Source organism: Mustela lutreola, chromosome 4, assembly GCF_030435805.1.
Source record: "Mustela lutreola isolate mMusLut2 chromosome 4, mMusLut2.pri, whole genome shotgun sequence".
Lineage (NCBI taxonomy): Eukaryota > Metazoa > Chordata > Mammalia > Carnivora > Mustelidae > Mustela > Mustela lutreola.
In genome coordinates this window covers 89,426,745-89,442,465 of record NC_081293.1, presented here as the reverse complement: position 1 = coordinate 89,442,465, position 15,721 = coordinate 89,426,745, and the positions used below count along the sequence as shown (strand labels likewise).

Here is a 15,721-nt window from a genome sequence, read left to right as displayed (position 1 = left end):
CTGGGAATCCTGGGTGGGCCCCATCATCTCCACACGTTTTCCAGATGGCCGAGACATGCCTTAGGCAAGAAAGCGCTCTAGGCCACACGGGACAGGGCAGTCCGAAGGGCTGCCCAACACCGACCAATTCTCACGAGTTTTCTGCCCAAACCTTTATTAATTTGGGCAAAAAGCTCAAGAGAATTGGCCAGAAAATCCCCAGCGAACTTGCTTCGTGTGACGCATGTCTGCCTACTCCGGGATCCTGAGTTGTCCTGGCTCGAACCCTGCCAGAAAGCCCTCTGTGAGTCAGGTGCAGGCAAGGCCAATGCCTCCTGCTCCTCAGCCTCCAGGGGTACCCTCCCTGGTGCTGGCAGATAGGGCCTGCCATGCCCCTAGGCCTGGGCCTGAACCCTCACCTGGTTTTTCAGTCTTCCTTTTCCAGGGTCATGTCCCTTGAGCCCTCCAATTGGGGAACCCTGAGTCCCATGCCACGAGTCCACCTGCCACCGAGCCAGAAATGGTGCCTTTCAGAGCTGCAGAAAAACTTCAGAGTGAGAGAAATCTTCGTTCCCCCACTGAGGTCATCCCCAAACTACAGTGCCACAGCAGGCTGAAAAGTTGGAGGCTGACACCCTGCCAAAACCTCTCCAACAACTCTGCTCTGGGAAAGCTCCACTGTGCCAGGGGTCCCAGGTGGGCCGCGTTGTCTCAGTGCATTTTCCCAGTGGCCGAGACATGCACCAAGCGAGAAAACAATCTAGGCCACGGGGGACAGGGCGGTCCCCCATTGATTTGGGTAGAAAGCTCATGAGAATTGGCCGGTGTTGGGCAGAAATTGGGACTGCACTGTCCCCTGTGGCCTAGAATGATTTCTTGCTCGGTTCATGTCGCAGCCATCCAGAATATGCGCCGAGATGACCCTGCCCACCCAAGGGCCCCTGCCCAGGGGAGCTTTCTAGGAGCAGAGTTAAGGGAGGGTATGGGGCCAGGCATCAGCCTCCAACTTTTCCTCCCGGTTTGGTGTTGACAGTTGGGGATGGCCTCAGTGGGGGCATGAAGCTTTCTCTTGCTCTAAGGCTTTTTGCGAAGCTCTGAAAGGCAGTGTTTCCTCTTGGTGGCAGGTGGATTCATTGGGTGTGACTCGGAGTTTCCCCATTGGAGGTATCAAGTAACAGGATCCTGAAGAAGGATGACTGAAAAACTAGGTGAGGGTCAGGGCCCTGGCCTAGGGGCATGGCAGGCCCCATCTACCAGTGCCACCAAGGGTACCTCAGGAGGCTGAGTAGCAGGAGGTGGTGGCCTCACCTGTGCCTGACACATTGTGGGCTTACTGGCAGGGTTTGAGCCAGGACAACTCAGGATCCTGTGCAAGGCCCAGGGAGTGGCCCTGCAGACATGTGGTGCATGAAGTGAATTCGCCACAGATTTTGCAGCCAATTCTCACAAGCTTTCTGCCCAAATCGATATTGATATCGATTTAGGCAGAGAGCTCATGAGAATTGGCTGGCGTTGGGTGACTATTCAAACCGCACTGTCTCCATGCTGCCCACACGAGGGCCCCTGCCCACACGAGGGCCCCTGCAGCTTTCCGGGAGCACAGTTGAGGTAAGGAGTGTGGCCAGGCGTCAGCCTCTGACTCTTCAGCCCAGTGTGGCACCAATGGTTGGGGATGGCCTCAGTGTGGACATGAAAGTTTCTGAGAGTATTCCACAGCTCTGAAAGGAACCATTTCCTCCTGGTTGACACGTGGACCCATGGGGTGTGACTCAGGGTTCCTCAACTGGAGGGCTTGATGGACAGGACCCTGGAAAAGGAAGGCTGAAAATCTAAGTGAGGGTGAGGGCCCAGGTCCCATCTGCCTGAGCCAGGGAGGGTACCCCAGGAGGCTGAGTAGCAGGAGGCGGTGGCCTTACCAGCTCCTGAGTCACTGAGGGCTTTCTCACAGGGTTCAAGCTAGTGGAACTGGGGATCCCAGGCCAGGCCCAGGGGGTGGCACTGAAGACTTGTAGCACATGAAGCATGTTTGCTGGGTGTTTTCTGGCCAATTCACAGGAGCTTTCTGCCCAAATATTTATCTCTTCACAGATGACATAATGAGAGGTAAGGTGTTTAATGATCCTGACTACGCAGAAAAATGAGACTGCTAATCCATATAAGAGATTCCTTTGAGCCAGCAAGCTCTTTGAACCAGCAAGCCCTGGTATGAAAGTCAGTGAAAAACGACAGCTGCCCAATCCAGACAGAACTACTGGTAGTCCACAAAACTCAGGAATGAAGGGTTGGGTCACTCCACCAGATAAAGAATCATGACCAGCTGAGGTGCTTGTTCATGGTGAATGTAATGTAGAACGAGCAGCCAAAGTAGCAGGTAAAATACCAGCTATGACCATGTGACCAGTTACAGAAATGAGGACTCTAATTCTTCTTTTCATAAGATTCTGTTCATTTGTTTCTTTGTTCAGAGTGCAAGTGGTGGGCGGGAAAGAGGCAGAGGGAGAAAGAATCTCCAGCGATTCCATGCTGAGCACAGAGCCCCATGTGGTGCTCAGTCTCAGGACATTGACATCATGACCTGGGCCAAAAGCAAGAGTCGGAAGCTTAACCAACTCAGTCACCAGGGCATTCCAGGACTCTAATTCTTATGAGTATTTCTTCTTTATTTTGTTATGAGTATTTTTGTGTTGATCCATCTGTATTCTTCCTTCTCTTGGTCCCTTATCAGAGAACATATGATGCACGTTTGTGATGGTTAATTCTATGTGACAACTTATGTAGGTCAGAGGATCCAGATAGTTGATCAAATACATGTCTGGATGTAACCGCAGAGGTATTGTTTTATATGTGATTTTCACTTAAATTTTGAGAAAAGCAGATTATGCTCTGTAACATGTGTGGGCCTCATCTAATCAGGTGAAGGTCTTAAAAGAAGAGATTGAGGTCCCCAAGTCTGAATAAGTTCTGCCTCTAGGCAGGGATCAGACTCAAATTACCACATCAGCTTGGTCTGCCACCAATCTGCAGAGTTCAAACATGCCAGCTTTCAAAGTCAGCAAATTCTTTAAAATAAATCTCTCTCTTTCTCTGTCTCTTTCTCTTTTTCTCTCTCAGTAAACACACATACACATTCTAAAACCCTACTACAGAAAGTACTTCCCATTTGTAATTAAGAAAATGATGAATAAGTAATGGAAGATGGGCATCATATTTACCCAGAAATTATTGGCATGTGCCTTGGCTATTAATTATAAAAATTCTAACAGAAGTTTCTAGTAAATTCTCAACAAGCACCTTCAAAGAAAGTATAGAAAAGGACTAGGCTATATACCAAAATCCAGAAAAAAAAAACCAAAATGAAAATCCAGTAACTGCATGAAGTAGTAGGCAAAGTGATCATAAGAATAAAATTAATCAAATAAGAAGCATACACAACTGCAACTAAGAAGGGACATATAGCCAGACATCAACAAAACATGAGCATGGGATTTGCTTCTCCTGGAGGCAATGGAGCCAGGATGCTGGGTTTCTCCAAACTCTGAGCAGGCCAGTCTGGGTTTGATCCTCTGGCAGAGAGCTACCCACTGAAGAACTCAGGTGTGGTTTTCTTTCCTTCAGAGGATTGCTGACAGGCCATCTGTCACACACTCAGCCTGAGCCTGAGCATAAAGAATAGCAGTGTCAGCCACAATTGTGATTCTTAAGAATGACTCTCACCCACAACCTAGTGCAGTATCCTCTCACGGAGAAGAGCCTGGTTAGGAAGCTCGGAAGCCAGGCGACTCACATTGGAATTAACACTGGGCCAGGGCACATGGCTCTGGGGTCAGCTGTTCCCAGGACGGACTGGGAGATCTGATCAGCATAAGAAGTGGGTCAGATTGAGCAGGGTGGAGATGCGTAACAAAGAAATAAAAGTGGACACCCGTGGCTGGCTGATACTCAAGCTGGATGGCTCAGTGGGTTAAGTGCCTGACTCCTGATTTCAGCTCAGGTCAGGATCTCAGCGTCAGCTGGGCTAACCAGCACTTAGCAGGGAGTCAGCTGAAGATTCTCTCTCTCTCTGCTCCTCCCCCCTGTTGTACTTTCTATCACTCTCTCCCAAATAAATATATAAATCTTTTTTAAAAAAAGAATGATAAGAAAGGCTGCAGGGCTAAACAAAGTGAAAGGCCGGTGAGTCATCATGACATCTCAGATTTCAAAATGATAATGAAGAAAGTGGAAAACAACCCAACCTCCAAAATATGCCAAACTCCGGAGTGGGGGGGGGAGGAATCTGTTGCCTTTTAAAAAAATGTGCCCTTGGAAAATATTTCCAAGGACATCTTCTGTTACCCGCTCATTGGGCTTCTTATGAATATTTATGGCACAGGTATGGAATGAATGCTGTTACATAGAGCATGAACATAAAAACAGGCATTAGCCATGAACCTGGCATCAGAGAATGCATTGCTAAGGCAATTTCTGGTGCTTCAGGATTTCTTGTCAATTTGACTGTGACTGTGATGGTATCTGTGGGGTGTTGTCTACTTTTGGACACGGCTCAGGGGCCAAGCCGTGGACTACGGCTTATCTTCCCAGGTCTGTTTAGAGAGAAGGCCAGAGCTCAGTATTGTTAGGTAAATTGCACATTTTTATTAAAGCAATAATCTTTGAAGAGTTTAAGTACTGTTTTCCATTTCGGATATTATGTACCACCTGAAAGGACAGTCAGCACTTAGCATCATGGAAAAACTGGGGGTGACCCATGGGTTTATGCTGTTGAATAAAGCTGCAAGAACCTCTAGGAGCTTCAGAAAAGCACACATTTGCTCAAAATAATTTTTTAAGTGAAACTGTATTAGGAACTAGTTTCAGTCCCTTTCTGGCTCACATTGGCCATTTTTAAAAAGGGGTAGAGGGAATGTAGCCACAGCACGGATTTATCCATTTCCACACCAGACCTGGGGAAACTCACGCTCTGCATTCTGTGTTCTCCAGAGAAGGAAGAGCACCACTGTGATCCAAAAAGCGTGACCACACAGCATTCCCATACTTTCATGTAACCAATGGCACAGGTGGAAAGACACGTGACCAGCCAGTCGGGCAAGTGATTGTAGCTGGGATCGCTGGGGCCAGGGAGTTGGTCAGAGTCAAGTTGGCCCACAGAAGTGCATTTTAAAGGAAACTTGCTGTAATGGGGTGTAAACATTGGCAGAGAAAGGAGCCCTGGCGACTTCCTGTTCCTGCCCCCTAGAAATACCACTGACTATCTGTCAAGGAGGAGACATGCATCATTTGTTTTCTTTTAAGTGGCAGAATCAGAATCTACAAATGTCTTGATGTAATAGAACAGGTCTTATCAACTTGACATTCAGCACGATCCAATGTCCTAATACAGCCTGCTTCAGGTTCACTTCAACTTGCTTGGACTTCTGAGGATCCAAGGAGCTAATCAGTGCCATTTCCTAAAAATTTCCTAATGGAGGTTCAGGGCCAGATGTTTAAGTGTCTGCCTCTGTCTCATCTTTAGATCCTGGGACCCAGCCCTGTGAAGGCATCCAAGCTCAGTGGGAAGTCTACTTTTCCCTCCCCCTCTGCCTGTCCCCCCTGTTTGTACTCTCTGTCTCTGTCTCTCTGTTTCTCAATTGAATAAATAAAATCTTAAAAAAGAAAATCTCCCAACATCATATCTAGGGAGGGACTGTCACTTCCTTGTCAATTAAAGATGACAATAACCCAAATTGTTGAAACTTTTGTGCATATCCCACTCTGATCCTGGGATAATTTGGTAGGTTGTCTTCATCATGTTGATGGTTTCCTTTTCTGTGCGCCATACTTTCCAGTGCTCTGAGAACATGAACGTAAGCCCGTTTTTAAAATTCAACAGCTCCTCCTGGAATATTCTGGAGTTGATGACCACCACTCACACCTCACCAGGACATATGAGAGCACCTGTGATCCTGCTCCTTCCCCAGCATTTTTTAGCTTAGCCAGTCTGATGATTGAAACACCTTATCATATCCTCCACTGTGTGCAGTTCGCTCTGTCAATGGAAGACTCAGGTAGGAGGCAGAGTAGTTACAACTTCACTAATCCTAGAAAGATAAAAGGCTAGAGAGGATATGAAGCAGAAGCATCCTCTGTGTAGTGAAAGGGACCACAAAAATCCTCCAGGTCTCACCGAACTGGATTTACAAAAAATATTTATATTGGAAGCTAAACTCCTTCTCTAGATACTAACATGAATATTAAGAAGGTTTCATTGAAGCCTGGGAGAAATGCAGAACCATTTGGGAGTTCTTGTCTATTTCAGGGAATGTCTTAGACTCTGGGGCTTGCGTCTCTCCAGCCCAGAATTTGGGCAGGGCCTCAACTGACCTTCCCGGATTTGAATAGAAGACACAGAGGCACAGATGTGCTCGGTGCTTCAACCTGAGTTGTTGAGTGAGCACTCCCAGGTAAAACATTTCTCAAACCTTGGCATTCATCACAGAAAAGGCAGGGTGGTACGCCTTGTGTTCTATCATTGGAGATTTTATTATGTATCAGGTGAAGCACACGGAAGAGGAAAACAGGAATGAAGTCCATCTCTGTGAACATCAGTGTCATTACCAGGCATGTAATAGTGCACTTCAGATGTCTGCCCAGTGTAAATACATGGAAACATTGTGCTTTTCTTACAAAAAGATACACATTATGCCTAAATATGTAGACCAGTGTTTATAACTGAACAAGCAAAATACTCCAAACATGAAAGCCCCATCTAATTTTCTCCAAAAGCTGCTATATCTCTCAAATGTTTACTTTCCACCATGCTTTATTTATGAAAAGCTCCTTTTTCTCCATCACTTGTCAAGCTCAGGGCTTGTTAGCCTGAAAGTCCCTGGCTTAAATTCAAATACATTTTCACCTCCTTTTCTTTGATTTAATAAAATCCATTCCCAATTGTGAGGCCTGGTCTGATCTGTTTTCTGTAAAGTCACAGAAACCACTTGTTCCACAGAACCACAGAAACCGCTTGTTCCACAAGCCCTGGTGGTGGGCCAGCCGGACCCAGGCCCTGCTGCCTGGCACAGTCATAATGCAGCCTGCAGCCTGCTAACAGCCACAGCCCAATACCTTCATTTGCTGCTAAAAATCTCCAGCCAGGAGGAAGCAAGTACCATCCACTAAGAATCAAAAGCCTGCATCTTGTTCTTTTAGGTCTGGGAACCATCAGAAAGTGACCTTAGTTGGATTCAGCTTGTCATAAACAGGGCAGTGGGGAGGTTTCAAAACTGAAAGTCACACTGGGCTCTTTAAGGTCTTGGTAACAAAGACCCCTGCAGGGGCAAAACATCTTACAATCGGTTTTTCTCCTCCCTTCCTGTTGGCCATTTCATTTTTGCTATGTCTAATTTTATTTCCAAAGGGGTTGTTTACATTTTAGTGTATCTTAGTGTTTAAAAGTTGCAAGCTGAATGAATTATATAGAAAATGTAAGGAATAAGGAAAAGAAACCCATACACATCCCAACCGTTCTAAGAAATGCGGTATCACCCACAGCTTTGGAGTCGTCTGTACATCCCTCCCCCTATCAGTCCTGTTCGCCATTCTCTGTGTTTACTTTATGTTTTTACCAAATTAAATGCATTGCTAAATCGTATTTTATTTTGTATAGTTTCGAAAATAGAACAAATGCAACCATTCTTCACAATTTTTCTGCAAGTCGCTTTTATCTCTTCCTCAGTAGCACGTCTAAGGAATTTACACTTACGATGTTTCACTGTAGTTCACTGTAACTTGAGCATGATACTGCAGAGCACATACCTTCCACTCTACAGGACTGGGTTGGTCCCCATTTTTTATTACTACAAAATGGCAGGTTTTCTCTAGCTCTAGCAGCAGAATCACTCTTTCAACAGGCGTGCTCTCTTCAGCCTGGCCCAGGTCATGGTGAAGCATTTTCAAAAGCAATGGCTCTAACTCACAGCCCTACCCCAGTCAGAACACATGGGCAGAGGCATGACATCATCACACAGGCTGCTTTCCGTGGTGTCAGCAAAACACTCCATACCCAAGACATTCTCAGAACTGAAGCTACTTTCTAGACACCAACGTGAATGTTGAGAAACTTGGTCTGTCAGTAGCAGTTCGCTGCAAGCCTGGGAGAAATGTAAAGTCATTTGGAAGTCCTTACCTACTTCCTCAGCTTTGTAAATTTTGAATAGTCATTAATTTTCTAAGTCCCTCTATCTGAAGTTAGTGAAGATTAATTGAAATAAAACATCTTAAGGTGTTTTCAAAATGTGCATGGCTAAAGAAGCACAGAAGAAATTTGAGTTTCTTTTGTACTAGGGTGATGCAAGGAAAGAACATATTATGTGGGGAGACTGGAGCTACAGACAGAGGATAAAAGTTCCTGGAATTAACCAAAATTCCAAGGACAACTCCAGATTTTTTTTTCCTTTTTTTTTCAGTGTAACAATATTCATTGTTTTTTCACAACACCCAGGGCTCCATGCAATACGTGCCCTCCCCAATACCCACCGCCTGGTCCCCCCAACCTCCCACCCCCTGCCCCTTCAAAACCCTCAGGTTGTTTTTCAGTGTCCATAGTCTCTCATGGTTCACCTCCCCTTCCAATGTCCCTCAACTCCTTTCTCCTCTCTGTCTCTCCATGTCTTCCATGTTACTTGTTATGCTCCACAAATAAGTGAAACCATATAATTGACTCTCTTTGCTTAACTTATTTCACTCAGCATAATCTCTTCCAGTCCCATCCATGTTGATACAAAAATTGGGTATTCATCCTTTCTGATGGAGGCATCATACTCCATAGTGTATATGGATCACATCTTCCCTGAAGGGCATCTTGGTTCTTTCTACAGTTTGGCGACCGTAACCATTGCTGCTATAAACATTGGGGTCAGATGGCCCTTCTTTTCACTACATCTGTATCTTTGGGGTAAATACCGAGTGGTGCAATTGCAGGGTCAGAGGGTAGCTCTATTTTTAATTTCTTGAGGGATTTCCACACTGTTCTCCAAAGTGGCTGCACCAACTTGCATTCCTACCAACAGTGGAAGAGGGTTCCCCTTTCTCCATATCCTCTACAACACACGTTTCCTGTCTTGCTAATTTTGGCCATTCTAACTGGTGTAATGTGATATCTCAACAGATTTTTAAAAGCTATGAAACTGATGGAGCACAACTGGAGATCTCAAGGGGAACAGGTATTCTCTGAGCTTCACGCAGGATGAAAGGCAAATTGACAAAGGTCTGTCTAGCACAGTGAGCGGGTAGGAGTGTGAGGCCTGGGAGGGTGGAGGGATGACAGAGCTACAGGGCTAGAAGTGGAGAGGGGATGTGGCTTGGCTACTTGTGTCCCTTACCTGCCCTCAAGGGCCCTTTGTGACCAGACCACAGCTCTGTGATGTGGGCATGGGGCTTGTGTCTGTATGGACACACCCAGGGCTCAGTTGTCTGAGGGCAGCAGTGCAATCGGTCACTAACTCTCAGGGCTCAGTTACCTGAGGGCAGCAGTGCGATTGGACAATAATTCTTTTCAGAGGGAAGAGATGGAGAATTATCTCTTCCCTCAGGAATTCCTTACGGATGGTTGGCTGAGCTCCAGTCCCACTCTCTGGGCAGTTAATGCCATCTTTGCCTTTGTGTGCGGACTGGGGCTCTTTGTCTTCATACTTTCGCATTTCCAGCCTGATCCATCGTCACCACGAGGCAAGAAATATAGGAAGAGCAGGAAGGTAAGGAACCCTCGGCCCAGAGCCAGCAGAGTGTAACTCTATCATCTTTTCTATTATTCTTTCCACTTTTCCAAGTCACTGGAGAGACTCCTGAAATTGGAAAGAATAGAATGGGTATTCTCAGGAGAGAGTAGACCACCATCCATCCAGGACAAGCCAGACCAGCCAAGGGTTAGAGGGACATGAGGATTTCTCCCTGAAGATCTCGGGCCGGAGTCCAGGTGTGGTGGAGGGGTCCAGGGCAACGTCCCAAACACAGTGACCAGTGACTAAGGACCAGAGGTTAAGAGCTGCCTCTCTAGCAGAGGTCAGGCCCCTGAGCACTCGGTCATCTGCTGCTGGGGTGGGGGTCCCAGCCTCCCCGTGTTTTTTTTTATCTCAGTATCAAGTGGAGCCACGGAGAAGGAGCAACGGAATCAAGAAATATCAGACCGTGAATGGTGAGTGTCCACCACTCACCCCTGCGTGCCCCAGTTACACTGTGCCCCCCACTCTGAAGGCCCAGTCCCACCGTCTCCAGGACACCAGAGCCTAAGCCCATCCCTAAGGAAACAGAGCCCTGGGTGGCGGTCGGGGGCTCTGAGGAGGAAGAATGAACCCGCAGGCTTCCCAGATTCTGCACCAGAACGAAGCCCTGAGGGGCTGGAAACTGGTATCCCTCACCAGACGCCCTAGGGCCTGGACTGGGAGCGGGACCTCCCACTCCCACTGTGGACAAGCTGTTCAACTCTGCTTAGATTCCTCTGGAGGCTACAGTAATCCTTCTTCCCCCAGCAAGGTCATGAATGAGGAAGCACTTTGGAAAAGACAAAGCAATCCCCATCATGAATCCTGTAATCACCATGCAAGCATGTGGCCTTGGACAGTGCTGTTTGGGGCTCCCAAGTCCAATCCCCCAAAGGTCTCCCCTAAAGGGACATTGTACCCAACCTCCTGTAAGATCCCCGGACCCTGTCTTCTGCTGTGACCCGGTCTCCTGCTTCCAGGTTTCAGAGAATTTCTGAAGAATCTAGAAGAGGTTCAGGACCTATTCTCCCTTCTGGAAAGGTAAAGAATCTACCCCCTTCTCCCCTGGGTGGGGGCTTCTAGTCTATGGTGTGACCCCTAGGCTGCAGGGAACAACCTCTGGGCCTGTTTGCAGGGGCTGGGAGGAGCTGTGGGGATAGACTGTGACCAAAGCCCGGGGCTGAGGGACAGCAGGAGCATTGTGATGTGGGCATGGGGCGTGGAGGGCCATGGGGACTGCTCCCAGACCCAACTGCTACAGCAGGAGCTCATGCCTCCTGTCTCCCACAGCCACCTGGAGAGGCTCTCTGGCCAGGGGGGCTTTCACCAGTTCTTACGTCAAGCAGCCCCTGGGCAGGTGCGCCGAGGGGTGTCAGCTGGAGCCCGTCAGCCATGCAGGGAGCCTCTGAAAGATGCTGCTCCCGCTGTGGCACCATCACCTGCCCTAACTCCACTGACGGGGTCCCCTCAGCCTCTGGCCTCCACCCTGCCAGCAGGACCAATGTCCTCTTCAATTGCTGTTGCTTCACACTCCTCCCTGACTACTTCCTGGCTAGCAGAGCCTTTCCTCCCCCGGGATGGCTTTCCACACCAGCCACTTGCTCTTCCTCCTTCCCCACCATGTCTCCCTCCTTCAGAGGCCTCCCCTGGGCCTATGACAGCCTCCTTGGCCCCAGAGCGGCCGGACTCTCCTTTGACTCTCCCTCAGTGTGACTCAAGGGCACCCCTGCCGTGCCCCATCCCACAGAGCTCGGCTCCACACACGCCCTGGTCAGCTGACAGGTCAGCTTCTCCTGTCCCAGCCATCTCGGGCCTGGCCCGCTCACACTGCCTCATTTCGGCCCTGTCCTGGTGGCAAGCGGCTGCCAATGCCTGGAACCTGTCCACCTCAACACGCCTGGAGTCCCATCAAGCACCTCTGTCCCATGGCCCACCAGAAGCCTTGTTCTGGGGAGACCCTACACACAAACAGGAAGAGACTAAGATCCCCCCTTCCATCAACCTGGACATCCAGAAGATTCTGGAGATACTCACTGCCAAGAGAAAACAACTGAAGTCTTGGAGGGAGAAGGACAAGAAAGAAAGGTCAAAATACCAGCTGACCTCTTTCGGGAGAATGTTCAAGTCCCCAGGTGACAGGCAGGACACTATGGGCCGCCCATCCTTCTGGAGCATGAGGGGCAAAGCAAAAAAGCTGCTTGGCCCTGAGAAGCCCCCACATCCCAAGATTCCAAGGGACAATTTGGAGCAGAAATGCCTCCAGCTCTTCTGGGGTCTCCCCTTTCTGCACAGCGAGTCCCTGGTGGCCACTCTCAGAGTGACTGATCCCCCACTGGAGTTCCCGTCTGTCATATTCAATGAGCTCTCTCATGCCTTGCCACTCCAGATTCAAGGCAACGTGACTCCAAGCCTCTCCCTGACCCAGGACTTAAATCACCCTTCGGCTGGGCCCCAACCCCTCCCTCTAACTCAGCCCCAGCCCCTCCTTCTGGATCAGCCCCTGCCCCTGCCCCTCCCTCTGACTCAGCCCCAGCTCCCACCTCTAACTCAGCCCCAGACCCAGGCACACCTTGCACCTTCTGTCCCAGTGGGATCCTTGTCTCTGTCACCTGAGATGGGGAGCTGTGAGGTTTCTTGCCCTGTAGCCGAGAAGACACCATCTTACATGCCAAATGATTTTCAAAATCTGGAATATCACTTTCTGGAGAAGCAACTAGAAAGGGGCAAGGAACCCCCTGTGGTGAAAAGATCTCAGCAAGTATTTAGCCAAGGTCCTCCTGACCTTCTGCAGGGTGGCCAGGCCCCTGAGGGCCATGGGTCAGTCTCTGTCATTCCTGGAGAACTGATCCACTCTGAGCTCTGGGAGCAACCGGATTGCCACCTTTGGAAGAGGCTCATAAAGCAAGGAAGGGGCCCACCCTGCAGGATCCAGCTATCCCTGAAGACAGAGCCTCACCAAGAGTTCCAGAAGGTTCCCCAGGCACACAGCTGGCACAGTCCCATGGCCGAGTCAAAGTCTACGGATGGAAGCTGCCATGCCACACAGAAGACTGGGTCCAGGTACCGAGGAAGGACAGTGCCAGGAAAAAGACTGGGCAAGGATTCAAGGTCCAGTGCAGAGAGGATCCAGAAAGATCTACACAGGGGCTCAATGAGCTCTCCAGAGAAGGCTCCAGGAAGAAATTGTGATGAGTCACACACAGACTTGAAGCCCACCACGAGCAGCACAGTCGAGAAGCACCCAGAGAAGGACCTGAGAGACCATTTCAGGAAGTTGGGGCAGTTCAGAGAGGGTCAGATGCCTTTGGATGTTCATCCTTCCAGGCTTGCTGCCCACCATGCCTTGGACCATCCCGGAAAGCCACGCCCTCATGGGAAACCTGGAAAGCCAGTGCTTTTCAAGTGCTGGGAACCCTCCCACGATTTTTCCATCCTCAGTCCATATGCTCAGCGAATGCTAGAAGCACATATCATGAGGCTCAGGGTGAAGCACTGGTGGGGCCTCCCCCTCAAGGTTCTCAAGACTATAAACCTCTTCAAGTTGAAGGGCTTCATCCTCTCCCAGTCCTTCCCTTTCCGCTCAGCCACCTGCGTATCCAAGGCTGGCTTGGGCACCAAGTTCAGGGGAAATCCTCCTCAGCCCTATCAAGGACAGGTGATGAAAGAGTCTTACCCCGCATGGGGAGGTCCCCTCAGTGCTCCCCAGCCTACATGTAAGGATATCCAGCAGGCTCTGGAAGGGACCTCACCTGGGGGTGGTCCTCTGGCTAGACAGGGGCCCAGGCCACCTTCTCGGACCTTCACATATAGCTTTGTGGGCAGAATCTGGCACAGTGAGACTGCCTCTAGGACTCTTATGAACAGCAACTTGGAGTCAAATCCAAGTCCAGGATCGGCCACAAAGGAGCCAAGGAGGGTTAATGGGGGTCGGGCCTCATGGGACGTGACCATGCTAGAGGTCAACTTAGAGCCCCAGAATTTGAGTGCCAAAGAGCCCGGGGAGGTGGGGGAGTTCAAGGAGGACCCTGCCTGGGGAGTCACCTTAGAACCCCATGTGCTGGCCAACAACCAAGGCCTCCGTGGCAAGCTGAGATCAGGGTCTTCAGGGAAAAGTGACATCCCCCTGCAACATACAAAGTTGGTCGTCCGAGACCCCAAAGAGCTACGCCTTGAGGCACAGTGCAGGGGATCGGAGCCCCGGAAGTTGATGGAGTCAGAGAACTGGCCTCGTGATGCCACCCCCACCGTGCTCCTTCAAGACTGTGAAACTGGGGTCCTCCTTCAAGACTGTGTGACGGAGAGTCTCTTTCAAGACTGTCAATCCAACATGTTCCTCGCTGCCGACATCTTGGCTTCTCAGGGATCACTGTCTGGCTTCCAGAGTAGGTCCAGTGAAGGCACATCTACTTCTGAGGTGCTGCATGGCCAAAGATCCCATGAGCAGAGCCCCCACAGGCAGCTAGGACCCCTGGGACTGCAGCACCAGTGTAAGAGCCTGAGGAAGTCATGTGTCCCCCGTGAGGAGAGAGAGAGCTCCAGGAGGTCCCCCTTGAGAGAGCCTGCCAAAGGGTTGTCAGAAATGAAGTTGCTCCAGATCAGTGAAGTGAGACGTCCAGCCCAGAGCAAGGAGGCAGGAGAGGCCTCGGGAAGCAAGGCCTGTGAGATCTTGCTGAAGAAGGAGGAGGCGCCTCCAGAAAACTACTTCAGGAGAAGGATGATGCACTTGCTCCAGTGGTTCTTTCCCAGTAGATGTAGAGGACTGGAAGATTACCTTCAAAAGGGCAAGGCTTCATCATCCCAGGGCCGGGGACAAGTCATGGGCAGGTCAGCCATGGACAGCGCTTCTGCGGAGGCTCAGGTGGTCGTGAGGGCTGTTAGGTGGATCTTAGAGGAGAAAGTGTTGCCATACCAGGGACTCAGGGTCCCAGATGTCGGCTGGTGCAAAAAGGATGTCCAGGCTTCAGCAGACCACAATGTCTGCTACCAAAGGGTTCTCTCCTACCAAGAGCAGAGGAGAGTGATGAGGGACACAGTGAGTCCACAGGGCACCCCAAGGGGCCAGAACTATGCCAACAAGACCAAGTGGATCGGGTGGCCCTTCCCCACCAGGGTGCCAGAGTGCCCAAGCAGACCCTGCCAGAATGGGTCCCTGGTGCCGGGCCCTTCAGGCCGCACCCTGCGGGCCCACTACCCCAGGCACTGCCTCCTTAAAAAAGACAGTTCACCTGGCCAGCGACTGTGTGCTTCTAATGCCTTTCCTGGCAGGACAACTTTCCTCCAAGAAAAAACACAAACGGTGCAGAGAAAAACTTTTTTTTCTCACATTAGTACATCATCTATGGGCTAATGGCGTCTTCATGCCACAGTTACTGAGCTTCCCCAAAATAAATTTTTTTTCCCCCTCATGAGTGGTGATGGCTTCTGTGTGTGCCCTGATGTTGTGGGAGGGAAGGATCAGGGTCTGCTCTCCCCAAGGACCTGCTTTGGCTTCCAGAATGAATGGGGCCTTGGAGGACCGTTTATCTCGGGGTCCACCCCCGCCCCCTTCCTACCTCTCCTTCAGTTTCCTTGACAAGGTGAACAAGACCCAGACTGGGACCTCGCACTGCCCATCCTCTCCTGCTTTCCCTCCACCTGGAGATTGTGTGGCTTAGGGAGGGTTTGCCGAGGCAGAAATCCCTCACAGGCTTTAGGAAGGATGGAATCCTAGGTTAGAGTGGGGCCCGCAGTTGGGAGACACATGGCTGGCCTTGAGGGCAGAGGTGAGAAATCCTGCCCCACTCCCTGCAGTCTCCTGCGGGGAGTAGAGGAGGGCCACCCCAGGAGCCTTCTCACCCCAGGGAATCCCATCTTAGCGCCCTCAGCCCCTCTTCTCACACTCAGAGCCGCAAGGGACAAGCTCGATCCCGGCGCTCAGGGTGTGTGGGGCGTGCCACAGAGATCCCCAGGGACCCAATGCCCAGGCCCAGGGCACTGAAGGGGACTGCCCACCAGCACCCCCTTCTCCT

General features: G+C 50.2%; 1 protein-coding gene across 1 annotated transcript; it reads left to right on the top strand.

Annotated features, from left to right (window-relative positions):
• The first annotated feature begins 10,697 nt into the window (after positions 1-10,697).
• On the top strand, positions 10,698-15,251 carry LOC131829105 (spermatogenesis-associated protein 31E1-like). The gene is made up of 2 exons (XM_059170505.1): positions 10,698-10,754; positions 11,004-15,251. Exon 2 carries the CDS (start codon positions 11,215-11,217, stop codon positions 15,058-15,060), a length of 3,846 nt encoding a protein of 1,281 aa, XP_059026488.1. The 5' UTR covers positions 10,698-10,754; positions 11,004-11,214; the 3' UTR covers positions 15,061-15,251.
• The last annotated feature ends 470 nt before the right edge of the window (positions 15,252-15,721 follow it).